This window comes from Hevea brasiliensis, chromosome 5 (genome assembly GCF_030052815.1).
Source record: "Hevea brasiliensis isolate MT/VB/25A 57/8 chromosome 5, ASM3005281v1, whole genome shotgun sequence".
Lineage (NCBI taxonomy): Eukaryota > Viridiplantae > Streptophyta > Magnoliopsida > Malpighiales > Euphorbiaceae > Hevea > Hevea brasiliensis.
Window position 1 is genome coordinate 106687070 of NC_079497.1, and position 17737 is coordinate 106704806.

Consider the following 17737-nt stretch of genomic DNA (forward strand, 5'->3'; position numbering starts at 1 on the left):
ATTACCCTATAGTCTATTTAGGCATGATTATTCTTTGTGATTGATTGGTTTGGGTTTAATGATATGGATAATTGACCCAAGGCTAAGCGGTGATAACTTTGGTAAGGATTGAATTCTTTGCATCTTGAAAGTGGGTATATGGTTTGTTGGTGGCCAAAGGTAAGCTTGAGAGTTTGGATAAGTAATTTGCATAAATTTAAGGTAAGGTACCCCAAATAGTTTTAATTGTTTTTAATTTGCTTGAGGACAAGCAAAGGTTTAAGTTTGGGGGAATTTGTTACACTCATTTCATATAGACATTTTAGGGTAGTTTTGCATTCATTTTGCCCTTATATTTTAGTATATTTTATGTTTTTAGCTTTATTTTAGTTTATTTGTTAATTTTAGATACTTTATATTTGATTTTTGTAATTTTGTTGTTTTTGATAGAATTTTGTGGCAAATCGAGGATCAATGAGTGCATTAGGAAGTGATTTGAAGAAATTTGGGATTCTTTAAGCATGGAGGAAAGTTGAAGAAATCAAGCCTTGAAAGAGCAAACCAGCCGAAATTTGCTTGAGACCTTGCTTAAGGTCATGCTCAGGGTAAAGCGGCAATGCTTAAGGTGCAACACAAGTCAAGCATGAGCAGAAAAGTCTATTTTACTCTAAATCTGCCGAGATTTGCTGAAGGTCTGCTTAACCTTAAGCAGACAGTGCGACCAGAGGCTAAATTTGCTAAGAAGTCGCTTAGGTTAAGCGAACCCTAAGCGGCCTAACGTGAATAGTCTTTGACTTGGATAATTTTACACCTCATTTTCTATCCACTCCTTTTCTTTTATTTACTTTTAGGGTAACTTTTAGGGACCATATAAATTCATCATTTCCTTATTTTTGCCATAAGAGGAAGAGGGAGAAAAACAAAAAGGAAAGAAAATTATATAGAAAGAGGTAGAGAAGACGCCATTCTCTGGAGAGGAGGAGCTGCTGCACGAGTTTTTGAGCTCAGAAACCAGAGACCTTGGTTCTTCCACCTGGGTTTTCCCATTTCAGTCCTTTTATCATGTTTTTCTTTATTCTTCCATCTATATTTCTTGTAAATACCATCATGAGTGAGTAATTTCTTTAGATTTCAGAGTTGGGAAATATGTTTTAGATTAATTTGTGGATTTGGATTGGGTATTTCCTTATTTTATATGAATATGAGTTTTGATTCCTTCCTTGTGTGCTTGATTTACTTGCCTAATGTTGGTACCCATTGGGTATTGTGTTAATCTTTGATTGAAGGACCGAAAGGTGAAGGTCATTGATAGTTAATCAAGGATTGGAACTTAAAATCACCTAGATTTAGAAATAAACTAGGACTTTAAGAGGAATTAATTATTGGTTACAAAACTTAATGGGTTTTAAAGTAATCAAATACATACGAAAGTAGGTTTGGTTATTTTAGAATACACTTTGATTTGCTTGAAAAAGATATCAAAGGAATTTAGAATCAATTTCCTTCAAACTCTATTTTTCCCTAAAAATTGGAATGCCCAAGACAAATCCCAATTAATTTATGCATAAACCCCCAACTCTGGAATCACTTTTACCATAATTAGACTTTCGTTTAAATTACTCATTGTTAATTTTAGTTTAATTGCGAGCTAGAATTAGAATTTATTTTTTTGCTCTTTACCCATTTCAATTAGATTAATCAATTTACCTTGCTCATTTACATTTACCATTTATTCATTAATCATTAGCCCAAATAATCGCTTCATTCATAGTTTAGTAATCAAACAGCAAATCCTAGTGGGAACGATACTTGATTCATCACTTTATTACTTGAGACGACCCGTATACTTGCGGATAAGTCCACATCACCCATCTACTTGAAGGATTGAGCCTAGATATTTAAACTGATTACTTTGGGGCATTATCACTCCATTCAAACTAACTCCTTCCTTATCACCAGTTTGGCCTTCACTGAACTTGCAATGTATGTATTCTGTCTTCGTTCTACTTAACTTAAAACCTTTTGACTCTAGAGTACTTCTCCAAAGTTCTAGCTTTCTATTGACTCCTTCTCGTGTCTCATCTATCAGAACAATATCATCCGCAAACATCATGCACCAAGGAATACTCTCTAGTATATGTTTCGTCAGTTCATCTAAAACTAATGTAAAAAGGTAAGGGCTTATGGCTGATCCTTGATGTAATCCAATTGAGATCGGAAAATCTCGTGTCCCCTCCCACTGTGCGCACAATAGTAGTTGCTCCTTCATACATATCTTTCAATACTTGTATGTACCTAATAGATACCCTCTTTTGTTCTAACGCATTCCATAAGACCTCTCTTGGAACACTATCATAAGCCTTCTCCAAATCAATAAAAACCATGTGTAGATCTTTCTTCCCATCTCTATATTTCTCCATCAAGCTTCTAATGAGAAAGATCGCTTCCATAGTTGAACGACCAGGCATGAAACCAAATTGATTGAGAGAGATGGAAGTATCATGACGTAGTCGATGCTCCACAACTCTCTCCCACAACTTCATAGTATGGCTCATGAGTTTAATTCCCCTATAGTTTGAGCAACTCTATATGTCTCCCTTATTTTTAAAAATAGGTACTAAAATACTCTTCCTCCATTCATCAGGCATTTTCTTTGAGTTTAGAATCTTATTAAATAATTTAGTTAACCATGCCACTCCCATATCTCCCAAATACTTCCACACTTCAATTGGTATTTCATCGGGTCCACAGGCTTTACCTAATTTCATTCTCTTAAGTGCTTCCTTTACTTCTAAAGATCTAATCCTTCTAGTATAATTTACATTCTTTTCTATTGTTCTATAATCTATATTCACGCTATTTCCATTTTGACTATTATTAAAGAGATCATTAAAATAATTTCTCTATCTTTCTTTAATGTCCTCATCTTTCACCAACACTTTTCCTTCTTTATCCTTAATGCACCTAACTTGATTGAGATCTTGACATTTCCTTTCTCTCCTCCTTGCTAATCTATAAATATCTTTCTCCCCTTCTTTAGTTCCAAGTTTCTCATATAACTTTTCAAATGCCTGTGCTCTTGCTTGACTAACTGCCTTTTTTGCCTCTTTCTTTGCTATCTTGTACTGTTCATATGCCTAATTATTATCACATTTAGGTAATTTCTTATACCATTCCCTTTTTCTCTTCACTACCTTTTGTACTTCCTCATTCCACCACCATCTCTCTTTTGAGGGTGTTCCATGTACTTTTCTAGCTACTTCTCTAATCTTTGATGCCATCTGTATCCACATATCATTGGCCTCCATATCCAGCTTCCATACTTTAGACTCAAGAAGCGCATTTTTTAACTTCACTTGCTTTACTCCTTTGAACTCCAACCACTTTGTTCGAGCTACACTATTTCTTCTGACCTTACTTGAATTGTTCCTAAACTTGACATCCAAGACCACCAACCGATGTTGACTTGTTAAAGCTTCTCCTAGGATGACCTTGCAATCCTTGCATAGAGCTCTATTTGTCTTCCTAGTTAAAAGGAAGTCGATTTGGCTTCTATGTTGCCCACTTTTGAAAGTCACTAAATGTGACTCTCTTTTTATAAAGTAGGTATTTGTTAGTATTAGGTCGTATGCCATAGCAAAATCCAAGATATTTTTTCCCTCTTTATTTCGACTGTCAAAACCAAAACCTCCATAAACATTCTCATAACCTTGTCTATCACTTCCTACATGCCCATTCAAATCTCCACCAATGAAAACATTCTCTTCATTCGGTATGCTTTGCATTAAATCATCCATATCTTCCCAAAACCTTTGTTTACTCTCACTGTCTAGTCCTATTTGTGGGGCATAAGCACTAACTATATTTATTGTTTCTCCTCCTAGTACTAGCTTTACTAGTATAATTCTATCTCCTACTCTTTTCACAGCTATTACTGCGTCTTTCAATGTCCTATCTATGATTATGCCCACTCCGTTCTTGTTTCTCTCATTTCCTGTAAACCACAGTTTGTACCCTGAATTACCCACTTCCTTACTTTTCTCTCCTACCCATTTAGTCTCCTGAATGCAAGCAATATTCACGCTTCTCCTTTCCAAGGTATCCACAAGTTCCATTAATTTTCCCGTAAGTGATCCAACATTCCAAGTACCAACCCTGATCCTCCTCCTATCTTACTCCTTCCTAATTGGTCTCCTTCTATGATATCTTCTATTGTTTTTTATGTCTATCTTGTGTTCTGTTCCACTATTTATTCTAGTATCTGTCCTATGGACTAACTTCTTTACCCACACCCGTCCATGATGACTAACTTCTTAGCCGGTCCCAAGACCGGATAAAGGAGGAGGGTTGCGGTAGGTGACAACCAGCGTAAAAATTTCGTCACACCCTATGATATGGATTCAAATGATAATTATTCATAATAAGTTTATAAAATTCATTTCAAATAATTTTAATTTATATTTAATAACATATTATTAAATTAAATATATAGTAAAAATACTAAAAATTAAAAATTTTATTAGAATAGAAAATTAAAATTATCATTTTAACATTATATTTGATTAAAAATAAAATTAATATAATGTATTTTAATAACAATTTTTACTCGTATATATAATTTAATTGATAATGGTAGAGCAATAAGTAATAAAATAAACAATAAATTACATATATTATCATATGTAATTAATATTACATTAATTAAACCTATTGTGCTTATATAATTTATTTTTTTTTTTTTTTTTTTTTGAGCCTCACTTCGCTCAAGCATGCGCCTTGCTCCTAGGCTCCAAGACCCTTAGCGCCTCGATGCGCATTGAGCCTTTAACAACTATGCATGAGACAGTAGAACAAGAAATAGAAGAGTTGATAAAGCTGTGGTGAGAAAAAGAGAGATTCAGTTGAGGAAGAGAATCCCAATAAAATACAGAAGTGTAGGGAAACAAGTTTGAATTACCAAAACACCCTTGATTTTTAAATTGAAAATTTAAATTTTCTTAAATTAGATGATGTTAAATTGCTAATGCACTCAAAGTGCAGTTGTGTTAGTAGAAACCTTTCTGGGAGCTTACCTGTCTTAGGCATTTGCTCAATGCTGAAGAAGGAATACTCGGTGGCGCCATTTGAAGCAAGATGCCAGCAGTAGATTTAAACAGTAGCATGACAAGCATAAAAACTGCAACTGAAACTAGCCCCAAACATAAGACTTTAGCATTGTCAACCCTGCAATTAAAGGGTCAAAAAAAAAAAAAGAACAATCTGAAAAGATTAGGGAGAATGAGAAAGGCCCAGTGGTTTTGCAGAACTAAGGTAGAAAATGAAAGATGAAGCAACGTACCCGAGGGACAAAAACCAGGATGCCAATATAAATCCTGCACTGAGAAACAAACAGTATACCAGTTTAATATTAATACATAAAAAAGAAAACAAATATTTGGACAAGAAAATTCAAAATTGCAAGGTTCATTCACCAAATTTCAATTTATAATTTATATCAATAAAATCATTCATCATTAAGGTTTTTTTTTTTCAATAAAGTCAATATTACTAAATTTTTCTAGGAATTTAGCCTTTTTTATGACTATCTCTCTATAGCCTAAGGAATATATTTAAAAAACTTTTACTTGGTTATCATGAAAACATATGGCTGAAATTTTATCAAAATCAGCAATATTAACTTTGATGAAATAAAACTAAAATCGTGTATTTTTAATGATACAAATATAGTGACCATGTTGAAATTTATGATAAGTTCAATTAGCATAAATAAAATTAATCCAAAAAATGAATGTGCAAAGGGAAATCTGTATGCCATTTTGATCATAGGGATAGAGTGATAGAGAGCAAACCTACGAATGGAATCAGCAAGGACATGCAAGCAAACTGATTGGTAATTCATGTCTTCTGCTTTTCTGTAGACTGCAACAAAACATGCATATTTAGAATAAGTACAAATGGAAGGAGAACTATGAAGACTAACACAAATGGTGAAAATAATATTACACCAGCTTGCACAAGCAACATATACATCCTACTCATAATCAAGTAGGTAAATCATCATCTTTTAGAGTTTTTCACTCCATATAATAACAATACACAAATATTTACACAAGCATTTGCAGAAATTAGCCCTTTTATATTGCTTAATCTTAATCTAAGAAGATTTCTGGAGACACCTACAGCTGCAATAGAAGACTTACCAAGACTAATGCGAGCATAGTTCCTAAAGAACCAAACACCAATAAGATTAATCAGTAAATTTGTCACCGCCGAAACAATCAAATAATGCCTACAAGCAGCAGCAAAGTTACCAACAAAGTATCTTCATATAAAAGAACCATAAATTTCTTGATAATAATAATGTATCCATTACATAATTGTCATGTCAAATGCAGGGATTGAGTTGACCTATAAAGAATGTATTCTGGCAATAAAGTCTGCATGAGATTTATTTTTTTTAGACAATTTCTACATGCAGAAGAAGAAAACTTACATTTAAAAAAAAAATCAACACAAGGTTACTTTACCCCTTTTTACTTGTCATAATACAACTCAACTCAACTCAACTAAGCCTTTATCCCAAAAATTTGGGGTCGGCTATATGGATTCGCTTTTTCCACTCTGAACGATTTTGGGTTAAATCCTCAGAAATGTGTAATGCTTCTAAGTCATGCTGTACTACTCTCCTCCAAGTCAATTTAGGTCTACCCCTTTTTTTCTTTCTATCCTCTAGCCTAATGTGCTCTACTTGTCTAACTGGGGCCTCCGTATGTCTACGCTTCATATGACCAAACCACCTCAATCTCCCTTCTCTCAACTTATCTTCAATTGGCACCACTCCTACCTTTTCTCTAATACTTTCATTACGGACTTTATCTAGTCTAGTATGACCACTCATCCACCTTAACATTCTCATCTCTGCAACTCTTATCTTAGATGCATACGACTCTTTCAGTGCCCAACACTCACTACCATATAACATAGCCGGTCGTATGGCTGTACGGTAAAATTTTCCTTTTAATTTATTGGGAATCTTACGATCACATAAAACTCCCGTGGCACGTCTCCACTTCAACCATCCGGCTTTAATCCTATGATTAACATCCTCCTCACATCCCCCATCTACTTGAAGGACTGAGCCTAGATATTTAAAGTGATTACTTTGGGACAGTACCACTCCATTCAAACTAACTCCTTCCCTATCACCAGTTTGGCCTTCACTGAACTTGCAATGCATGTATTCTGTCTTCGTTCTACTTAACTTAAAACCCTTTGACTCTAGAGTACTTCTCCAAAGTTCTAACTTCCTATTGACTCCTTCTCGTGTCTCATCTATCAGAACAATATCATCCGCAAACATCATGCACCAAGGAATACTCTCTTGTATATGTTTCGTCAGTTCATCTAAAACTAATGTAAAAAGGTAAGGGCTTATGGCTGATCCTTGGTGTAATCCAACTGAGATCGGAAAATCTCTTGTGTCCCCTCCCACTGTGCGCACAATAGTAGTTGCTCCTTCATACATATCTTTCAATACTTGTATGTACCTAATAGATACCCTCTTTTGTTCTAACGCATTCCATAAGACCTCTCTTGGAACACTATCATAAGCCTTCTCCAAATCAATAAAAACCATGTGTAGATCTTTCTTCCCATCTCTATATTTCTCCATCAAGCTTCTAATGAGAAAGATCGCTTCCATAGTTGAACGACCAGGCATGAAACCAAATTGATTGAGAGAGATGGAAGTATCATGACGTAGTCGATGCTCCACAACTCTCTCCCACAACTTCATAGTATGGCTCATGAGTTTAATTCCCCTATAGTTTGAGCAACTCTATATACCTCTCTTATTTTTAAAAATAAGTACTAAAATATTCCTCCATTCATCAGCATTTTCTTTGAGTTTAGAATCTTATTAAACAATTTAGTTAACCATGCCACTCCCACATCTCTCAAACACTTCCACACTTCAATTGGTATTTCATCTGTCCACAGCTTTACCTAATTTCATTCTCTTAAGTGCTTCCTTTACTTCTAAAGATCTAATCCTTCTAGTATAATTTACATTCTTTTCTATTGTTCTATAATCTATATTCACGCTATTTCCATTTTGACTATTATTAAAGAGATCATTAAAATAATTTCTCCATCTTTCTTTAATGTCCTCATCTTTCACCAACACTTTTCCTTCTTTATCCTTAATGCACCTAACTTGATTGAGATCTTGACATTTCCTTTCTCTACTCCTTGCTAATCTATAAATATCTTTCTCCTTCTTTAGTTCCAAGTTTCTCATATAACTTTTCAAAGGCTGTGCTCTTGCTTGGCTAATCGCCTTTTGCCTCTTTCTTTGCTATCTTGTCTGTTCATATGCCTCATTATTATCACATTTAGGTAATTTCTTATACCATTCCCTTTTTCTCTTCACTGCCTTTTGTACTTCCTCATTCCACCACCATCTCTCTTTTGAAGGTGGTCCATGTCCTTTAGACTCCCCAAGTACTTTTCTAGCTACTTCTCTAATCTTTGATGCCATCTGTATCCACATATCATTGGCCTCCATATCTAGCTTCCATACTTGCACTCAAGAAGCTCATTTTTGAACTTCACTTGCTTTACTCCTTTGAACTCCCACCACTTTGTTCGAGCTACACTATTTCTTCTGACCTTACTTGAATTGTTCCTAAACTTGACATCCAAGACCACTAACCTATGTTGACTTGTTAAAGCCTCTCCTGGAATGACCTTGCAATCCTTGCATAGAGCTCTATTTGTCTTTCTGGTTAAGAGGAAGTCGATTTGGCTTCTATGTTGCCCACTTTTGAAAGTCACTAAATGTGACTCTCTTTTTATAAAGTAGGTATTTGCTAGTATTAGGTCGTATGCCATAGCAAAATCCAGGATGCTTTTTCCCTCCTCATTTCGACTGCCAAAACCAAAACCTCCATGAACATTCTCATAACCTTGCCTATCACTTCCTACATGTCCATTCAAATCTCCACCAATGAAAACATTCTCTTCATTCGGTATGCTTTGCATTAAATCATCCATATCTTCCCAAAACCTTTGTTTACTCTCACTGTCTAGTCCTATTTGTGGGGCATAAGCACTAACTATATTTATTGTTTCTCCGTCTAGTACTAGCTTTACTAGTATAATTCTATCTCCTACTCTTTTCACATTTACTCTGCGTCTTTCAATGTCCTGTCTATGATTATACCCACTCCGTTCTTATTTCTCTCCTTTCCGGTAAACCACAATTTGTAACCTGAATTACTCACTTCCTTACTTTTCTCTCCTACCCATTTAGTCTCCTGAATGCAAGCAATATTCACCCTTCTCCTTTCCAAGGTATCCACAAGCTCCATTAATTTTCCTGTAAGTGATCCAACATTCCAAGTACCAACCCTGATCCTCCTCCTATCCTGCTCCTTCCTAATTGGTCTCCTTCTATGATATCTTCTATTATTTTCTATGTCTATCTTGTGTTCTGTTCCACTATTTGTTCTATTATCTGTCCTATGGACTAACTTCTTTACCCACACCCGTCCATGATGTGGGAACCCTTGCTCACTTAACACCACACCCGGGCGGCGGCATGGCGCGTTGCTTTCGGTGAACGCCCTACACCCTTGCATATTTATCACTACACCCGGGCTCCGATGTAGCGCGTCGTTAGTAGAGGACGCCCCAACGTTTATATCATTTGAATCCATATCATAGGGTGTGACGAAATTTTTACGCTGGTTGTCACCTACCGCAACCCTCCTCCTTTATCCGGGCTTGGGACCGGCTAAGCGCAAACTACTTAGGCGGAGTTTTACTTGTCATAATAGATTGACTAAATTAAGAAAAAATGAAAATTTACTTGTGCTCAGATACTTCTTGAATGAATGCATGAAGTGCCTCCACTGCTGTGGAAAATGACATGAACAAAAGAAACAGCTGTCTACACATATAGGCAAAGACCGAATGTCCAGATGTTAGTCCAAAAAAATATGACATTAAATATGTTCATGGAATGGAAATGTTAAATAAGCAAACACCACTCCCCCCGCCAAAAAAAAGGGTAGAGAAATGTTTGTCCCAGGTAAATGTTTCACTACCATAAATCAGCATCTTAGTGGTTTCCGATTTTTAGTTTTCTTTTAAAAGAAAAAAAAAATGTGTTTGGCTAGAACACTTGGTTTTCGTTTTTCTTAACTCATCTGGAATCATTTGCAAAACCAAAAACAAGGAACAAGGAAACAATAAAAAGTTGCTCACCCGTGTTCCTCTCCCTCACTTTATTCTCATTATTTGCATGCCCTCTATCTATCCTCATACAATTGGATTAATTATTAAAATAGTATGTTAAAAAAAACTATTTACCAATTTAATGTGAATCTGGAACTATTTATAAAAATAGTATTTGTCAAAAAAAAATGCCAATTAAAAAAGAAGTTTTTGAGATGGCATTTAAATAAGAAAAGGCAATTTGAAAAAAACAGTTCAATTACCCATTCACGTTAGAGCATCTGCAGCAAGAGGACATGTATTGCTCTGAAAAAATGCCAATCAAGATAACATTTTCTATGACATGTCACATCATGCAGATGTTGCTGCAGAACCAATAAAAAACACCAGCTTTATTTTATTGGTGCTTTTAGTGAAACCCGTATAACCAATGCAACCCTCCCACTATCCAGTAATGCGTACACTTATTTTAAACTTTTATTTCAATTTGTCATATTTAAGTGTGTCTACATAGTATTTGTAATGAGGTTGGTAGACTCTACTTAATAGTGAATTTCCAAAATATAGTTAAAAATTTCTGAAATACAGTTCAAAATTTCTTTTTACAGATTGTCATATAATTATTATACATATATCATATTTATAATAGTTTTTTATATTATTAAATTTTAAAATAGAAAAATATAGTGGATTTGGATTTAAATAAAAAAAAATCTAACCAATATAAATTTAACACATTTAAATTTATTTTGAATTAAATATCGAAACAAAATTATTAAACTTCAATATAACAAATTATTTTTCAAAAATATGGTCCGCAACTTTTTTTTTACAATTTGTAATATAATTATAATGCATATATTACATTTATAAATAAATTTTTATATCATTAAATTTTAATAGAAAAATAATAGAATTTATATTTAAAAAGAAAATCAATCTAACCAATCAAATTAGAAATATTAAATAATAATAAAATTTCTATATTTTTTTATCCAATCAAAAGATAATGCAATTTGTCATTATGAAATTCAAATATATTCTTTTTTGTTCATTCAAGTATCTCTTCCTTCCCACTTTTATATATATTATAGATTTATTAATAAAAACTTAAGATTTATCTATTTCAAAATAAATGGATGGAACTTTTAAATTAACCCCTTTATTAGTCACCAATTATATCACTAACTACATTAGCATCTGATAATTTGTTTTACTTTTTTTAATTATAATTGGTGATATCATGTGAAAATTTATTGAATAGCCAATGAACTTATTTATTAATTGAAAAGTTCCATAAACTTGTTTTTAAAAAGATAAATCTTAATTTTTTATAATAAATCTATAACATATATAAAAGTGTAAATGAGGGAATAATGAGATGAACAAAAAAGGACATGATTAAATTTGATAATGATCAATTGCATTCTATTTGATTGGATAAAAAACAATATATAAATTTATTATTATTTAAAATTTTTAATTTGATTGGTTAAATTGATTTTCTATTTAAATATAAATTGTATTATATTTTCAACTGAAATTTAATAATATAAAAATTTATTTATAAATGTAATACATTATTATAATTATATTACAAATTGTAAAAAAATAAAAAATAAAATAAGTTTCGGACCATAAAATAATTTATTATACTAAAGTTCAATAAATTTATTTTGGTATTTTATTCAAAATAAATTTAATAAAATTTAAAATGTGTTAAATTTGTATTGGTTAGATCGTTTTCTTTATTTTAATCCAAATCTATTATATTTTTCTGCATTAAAATTTAATAATATAAAATTTTATTATAAATATAATACATGTATAATAATTATATGAAAAATTATAAGAAAAATTGAACTATATTTCAGAAATTTTTAGCTATATTATTGAAATTTTCACTATTCAATAAAGTCTACTAACCTAACTACAAACACTACTTAAACACACTAAAATATGACAAATTGAAACAAAAGTATAAAGTGGATATATTACTGGATAGTGGGAGATTTATATTGGTTATATGAGTTCCACTAAAAATGCCATTAAGGCTAGTGTTTTTTATTGCTTCGGCAACAGCATATGTATGATGGGACATGTAATGGAAAACGCCATTTTGACTTGTGTTTTCCAGAGCATTGCATGTCTTCTTGTGACATATGCTTTGACGCACGCGAATAATTTAAACTGCTTTATCAAATGGTGTTTTCTTATTTAAATGCCATCTCATAAAACTTCTTTTTTAATTGGCTTTTTCTTTAGCTAACAATACTTTTGTAAATAGTTTTATATTTACATTAGATTGGTAAATAGTGCTTTTTTTTTTACATTATTTCAATAATAAATCGCATGCTATTCCTTTTATTTCAACTTTTAGTGTGAGATTTCAGTTTGATTTTATAATTTTGAAATTAGTTTTGTTATAATCATTAACATTGCTTACATTAGTAATATTATTTTTTTAGCTAATTGTTTGATTCGCACAATTTTTTTTCTTTGAAATTGTTTTATAGCATGAGCCGTGGACTGATCTATAAAAGAAGAATATTATCTCATCATCTAATGCTTATAAGATTTATTTGTGATTGTTCTAATTGATTACTCTCATATTATCTTAGACTTTAGGCTCACCAAGCCCCAACCCTAGCACCTCCACAAGCAAAAAGGCGGACAACCAAGTCCTCACCTTATGTGCTCGCCTTATTCCAGGCGTAAGGCTCTAGAAAGGCACACCTTCTTTATTTTCACATTCGGCAAGCACTTTCATTAATAAAAAGTACTACCATTCAACTCAAAATTTGTCAATCTACCAAAACCCAATATTGACGCATGAAAAAGTTTTCGAAATTAATATCACTAGTAATAAATAGTTACCAAAATCTTATCAATCCACTACACCCAAGATCACAAACCTATCATATTTCCATTTTCAATACTACCACTCTCTTATTATCTTTTTTTTTTTTTTTAAAAAAGGTTGCATCTATCCCTATTTCAAGATCTATGCCAAAAGAAAAAGGAAAACATCATTCACTAACTTGAGAACTAAATAACACTCCTTTAGTTCTTAAAGATGAGGAACATAATAAAGATATTGATTTTGAAAGTGAGCATCAAGAGAATGAAGGTATAGAAGAAGGAGGAGAAGAAGAAGAAGAAAAAGAAGAAGATTATGATACTATTCTTGATGAAAATTGAAGAGTAATTATTTTATAATTGCTTAATTTTAGTTTTGAGACATTAAAAGGCTATTCAAATTTTAATATATTAGTACTTGAATGCTTATTAATTATCATTATTTTTAGTTTTATGTTATTTAAAGTTTGATAGAATATTCACATTTATTTGACTTTTTCTTTTTCGCCTCATCTTGCTCCGACACGTGCCTACGCCTTGTGCTTAGATCTAGGAAACTTTGGCGCTTTAGAGTGCCATGAGCCTTTAATAACTATAATTACTCTATTATGGAATGTTATAATTCTTTTTAATTTAATATATATATATATATATATATGTTTGTTTTTTTGTTCATATTTCCATATATAACCATTTTAAAAAATATATGTGAAAATGAAAACGAAAACTTACAGTGATACCAATCACCCCATTAATAATAACACACCTTAGGGATCAATTAACGTAATTTCCAAAATAAATGGACCAACTCGTGAATAATTTCCCTCTCTCCCCATCTCTGTCTCTGTGCTATCTCTCCTCGAAACCTAATTATCAATTTTGACCTCTACACAATTGATCAAAAAGCAAAAATTGAATGTCTAATCCTTCTCAATTTGAAACCTTAAATTTCGCTCATGGCAGCCATGATTTTGCTTACACCAAGGACGCAAGTTGTCCACCTTGCAGGAAAAGGTGTTGTCTAATCTTTGCACCTTTAAACGATTTAGAGAAGAAAATCTCCTATCCTATTAAAACAATGATGCTAACACTGAAATACAAACCCTCTTGTAAGAAAATAAATAAATAAATAAATAAAAATAAAAAAAATTAACCATCATTACTTCTTGATTTTTTTTCTTTTTTATCAATTTTATTGTCATTTTTCTCTTTCAATAAATCCACAATCACCAACTTCTATTCTTTGAAATTTAAATTCTTCACAAAATTATCAAAGGGAAGTCTAACACAATTATCTCACCATTTTTTTCATCAATTTAAAATTTAGTGGTTTTCTTCTCATAATTTAATTGCTATTATTGGCATCTCTCTCTTGCTGAAATTTTTTCAAACTCAAGTTAGAAAATAGTTTTTTCTTTCATAGTATTAGAAGTTAGAACCACATGTCATTATTTTATTTAATCTATAATTTTAATTGAATTTGCTTTTCATTATTATTTTGGAATAATTATATTTGAAATAAATTAAACAAACTTTTTAATTTTAGGCTATCAAAATATTTTAAATTCAATAATTCATAATAAACATTAATTTTATTTTTTAATTAATAGCAATTCCATCTAATTTTTTGCAAATTTTATTTTAAAAAATTAAGTATTTATTGTTATCACTATATTCATTGAATGTTTCATTTTCATAGTTATATAATGATTTCACCAATCAATCAGTGCAAAATTATCATTTCGCCAATAAATCTGTTCAATCATTACCTAAGGGGGCAAAAAATCAAATATTTTAATTGGGCCCTCTAACTTAAATTTCTGCATCCGTATATTACACTACCAGCACAAAAAGAGAACCGAAACATCAAGAGAATATTAAAGTAGAGCCTTTGATGTCAATCATAGTCTGTGTATATTCATGCACAAAGAGAAACAAGATATATTTAGAGTTGGAAATGTCAAATACTTACAGCATTAGTGAAAGCAGCCAAAACTTCCAGCCTTTTGTACCTGGTAAGGAGAGTTTAACGATTAAAAAAAAAAAGAAAAAGAAAAAGAGATAAAAAAAATTTTTTTTTAAAAAAAGGAGAAAACTTGTAACAAAATTATGGATTAATATCATGACAGCGAATAATGATATAGAAATAAATACAAGACTGCAAAACAACAGATTCAAGACTCACCCATAAGTGTATACGCGATCAGGCTTTTTCCGAGAAGCAGCCATGGCCAAAAAAGAAAACGTTAATAGACCACAACCAAATGTCAGATGAAATGCATCAGATATCAAACCTGAAAAAACACCAACACAACGGAAAAATCATTACTCTTTCTAATAAACAAACCAACAGATTTCCCCACCAAAGAAACAAAAAAAAAAAAAAAAAAAGAATTTCAGGATACTAACAAAAGGCAAACAGTGATCTAACTTCTTACCAACACGCCCCGTAAAGAGCCCAATTCCCAATTCCGCAGTAGAATACACAACATTAAGCCAAATCATAATCAAAAGCCTCTTCATTTGCCTCTTCCCGGACCTAACAACCCCAAATATCGAAATAACAGAATGCAGAACTGATAATGCCTTCTTATCCTTGTTAGAGCCTTTGGCCGTCTCGAAAATGCTTTCACTTTCGTAGTCATCAGAGTAAATCTCTGGTGGCACGTCTATGCTCGAAACAGTACGGGAAAGCAGAGGATTTAACTTCTCATTCGATATAACAGAAATCGTAGAGTGTGGCTTTCCGGATTGATGGTTAAATGAAGACTGGCGACCATAAGTGTACCTACGATCGCTTGCAGCGAATCCGAAATCTCCAGTCCATGGATGCTGCCAATTGGCTTCTCGAGTCTGATACTTAAATGAATTGCTCTTCTCCATTAGTGAAAAGCCAGGAAATCTGAACAGAAGTCATAGACCCTGATTAAGATTTAAAACCCTAAATTTGGAGGCGAATTTGAAATGAAGAGAGAATTGCGATGATCAGACATGGGACTCATAGTTTGATTCAAATTCCAAACTTGGAGAATGGGACTTGGTTACAATGGTGTTAATCGAATCGAACGGTAAAGATCTCATTATCCTAGAAATTGTCAAACTTCAGTGGGACCAATCAACTGACGTGGATAATTCAAGGATTTTGTAATTCAAATTTGGCAAATTGCCAAATTAGCAAATAAAAGGGTTAAGTAATTAATTTTATTAAAATATAAAATAATTTTCTCTTTAAATTAATATTTAGAAATTTTTTTTTTAGAGAAATCAAAGTATTAAATATTTAGAGATGTTATTACAAAGCCTAAGTTGAGGTTTGTTTGGGGAAAAGGTAGAGGTGGAAATGAGAATGGAGAAAACAGTGAAAGAAGAAAAACAAAAAGGAAGAAAATAAAAAGAAATAAAATTAACTTAAAGAGAATAAAATTTTATTTTGAAAAAAAAAATCATTAAATAGGTTTTTATATATTTTCTCTTTATTTTCTATCTATATGTGGAATGAAATATTTTATGAAATTCACATAATTTTTTTCATCCAAAAGTTTCATTCCTTCCATTTCCTTCATCTTCCAAATAAAGAAGATATTAAATATTACAGTATTTTCTTTCCTCCAACTTTCATCCTTTCCAAATATAGTTAGGGATTACAGATAAAATTAAAGGATTGGTTTAGCATATATATATATATAGAGGCAAAAGGGACATTTCATAATTTATTTTATTTATATAAAATTAGGAAATATGACAATTGAGATATAGCGATGTCTCCTCCTGTCAATGGTGACTTTGTCTCTAATGCTCTTCAGAGTAGAGTGACTAGTTGGCCTTAGGTGGGCAACTGGCCTAGTTAGTCACTTTGCTTGCCAAGTCCCATATTGTTCTCCTCGTAGGCTTTTCCTCTGCTTACAATGGATTCATTGTAATTGTGCTATATGAATGAGAGAAAAAGCATTTTCATGAAATGCTTATACCTTTCTATTTGTTGTGTTTCATGCTTACAATGCTTGCTTGTGTGCTGCCTTGTTTATATGAAGTGCTTATGATATCCCTTTTATTGGCTTTGCTTAGCTCGATGCTAGCCATGTCCCTGATTTGTCACAGATTATTGTAAGTTTTTTGTTGGTTGACTTATCTTGAAGAGTTCAAGTCAAGTACTCTACGGTCCCAATAGAGTAACGAAGTGCTAAAGCTGGGCCGTGATAGTTGGTATCATATTTTATATATATATATATATATATATATATATAAAAGCTGGGATTAAAAGAATGTTTTGTAAAATTAAGCCACCAAATTTAATGAGATATTTATAAAAGAGCCATGTGACAGAAATGGATTAGAAAATTATGCCATTTAAGTGCTTAATAGAATGGCAAGTGCTACATAATTAAAAATATGTTAATTAAATTTTTTAAAATTTAAAATGAATAGTATATATATATATATATATATATATATATATATATATATATATATATATATATATATATATTTTCAAAAACTATATTTAACTCCTAGAAATATATAAGAGATGATAGAGGATTTTGTTTTATTTTTGTAATAATAAACTTTAAAAAAAATAATAATTAATTATTTTTATAAAAATTGAGCAATTATTCATTGCAAACTATAATTATAAATTAATGCGTTTCTAGCATCTACAATT

General features: G+C 31.8%; 1 protein-coding gene across 1 annotated transcript in view; it reads right to left on the reverse strand.

Moving 5' to 3' along the window:
- Positions 1–16100, reverse strand: part of LOC110653202 (metal tolerance protein C2) — a 28048-nt gene extending 11948 nt beyond the window's left edge. The window contains exons 1-8 of the mRNA XM_058147318.1: positions 15516–16100; positions 15263–15371; positions 15050–15089; positions 9851–9927; positions 6180–6268; positions 5829–5898; positions 5318–5356; positions 5052–5202 (exon numbers count right to left, since the gene is read on the reverse strand). Of these exons, the coding sequence (XP_058003301.1) occupies positions 5052–5202; positions 5318–5356; positions 5829–5898; positions 6180–6268; positions 9851–9927; positions 15050–15089; positions 15263–15371; positions 15516–15960 (1020 nt within the window). The 5' untranslated portion in view covers positions 15961–16100. The remainder of the gene's footprint in view (positions 1–5051; positions 5203–5317; positions 5357–5828; positions 5899–6179; positions 6269–9850; positions 9928–15049; positions 15090–15262; positions 15372–15515) is intronic.
- Between the last annotated feature and the right edge of the window lie 1637 nt (positions 16101–17737).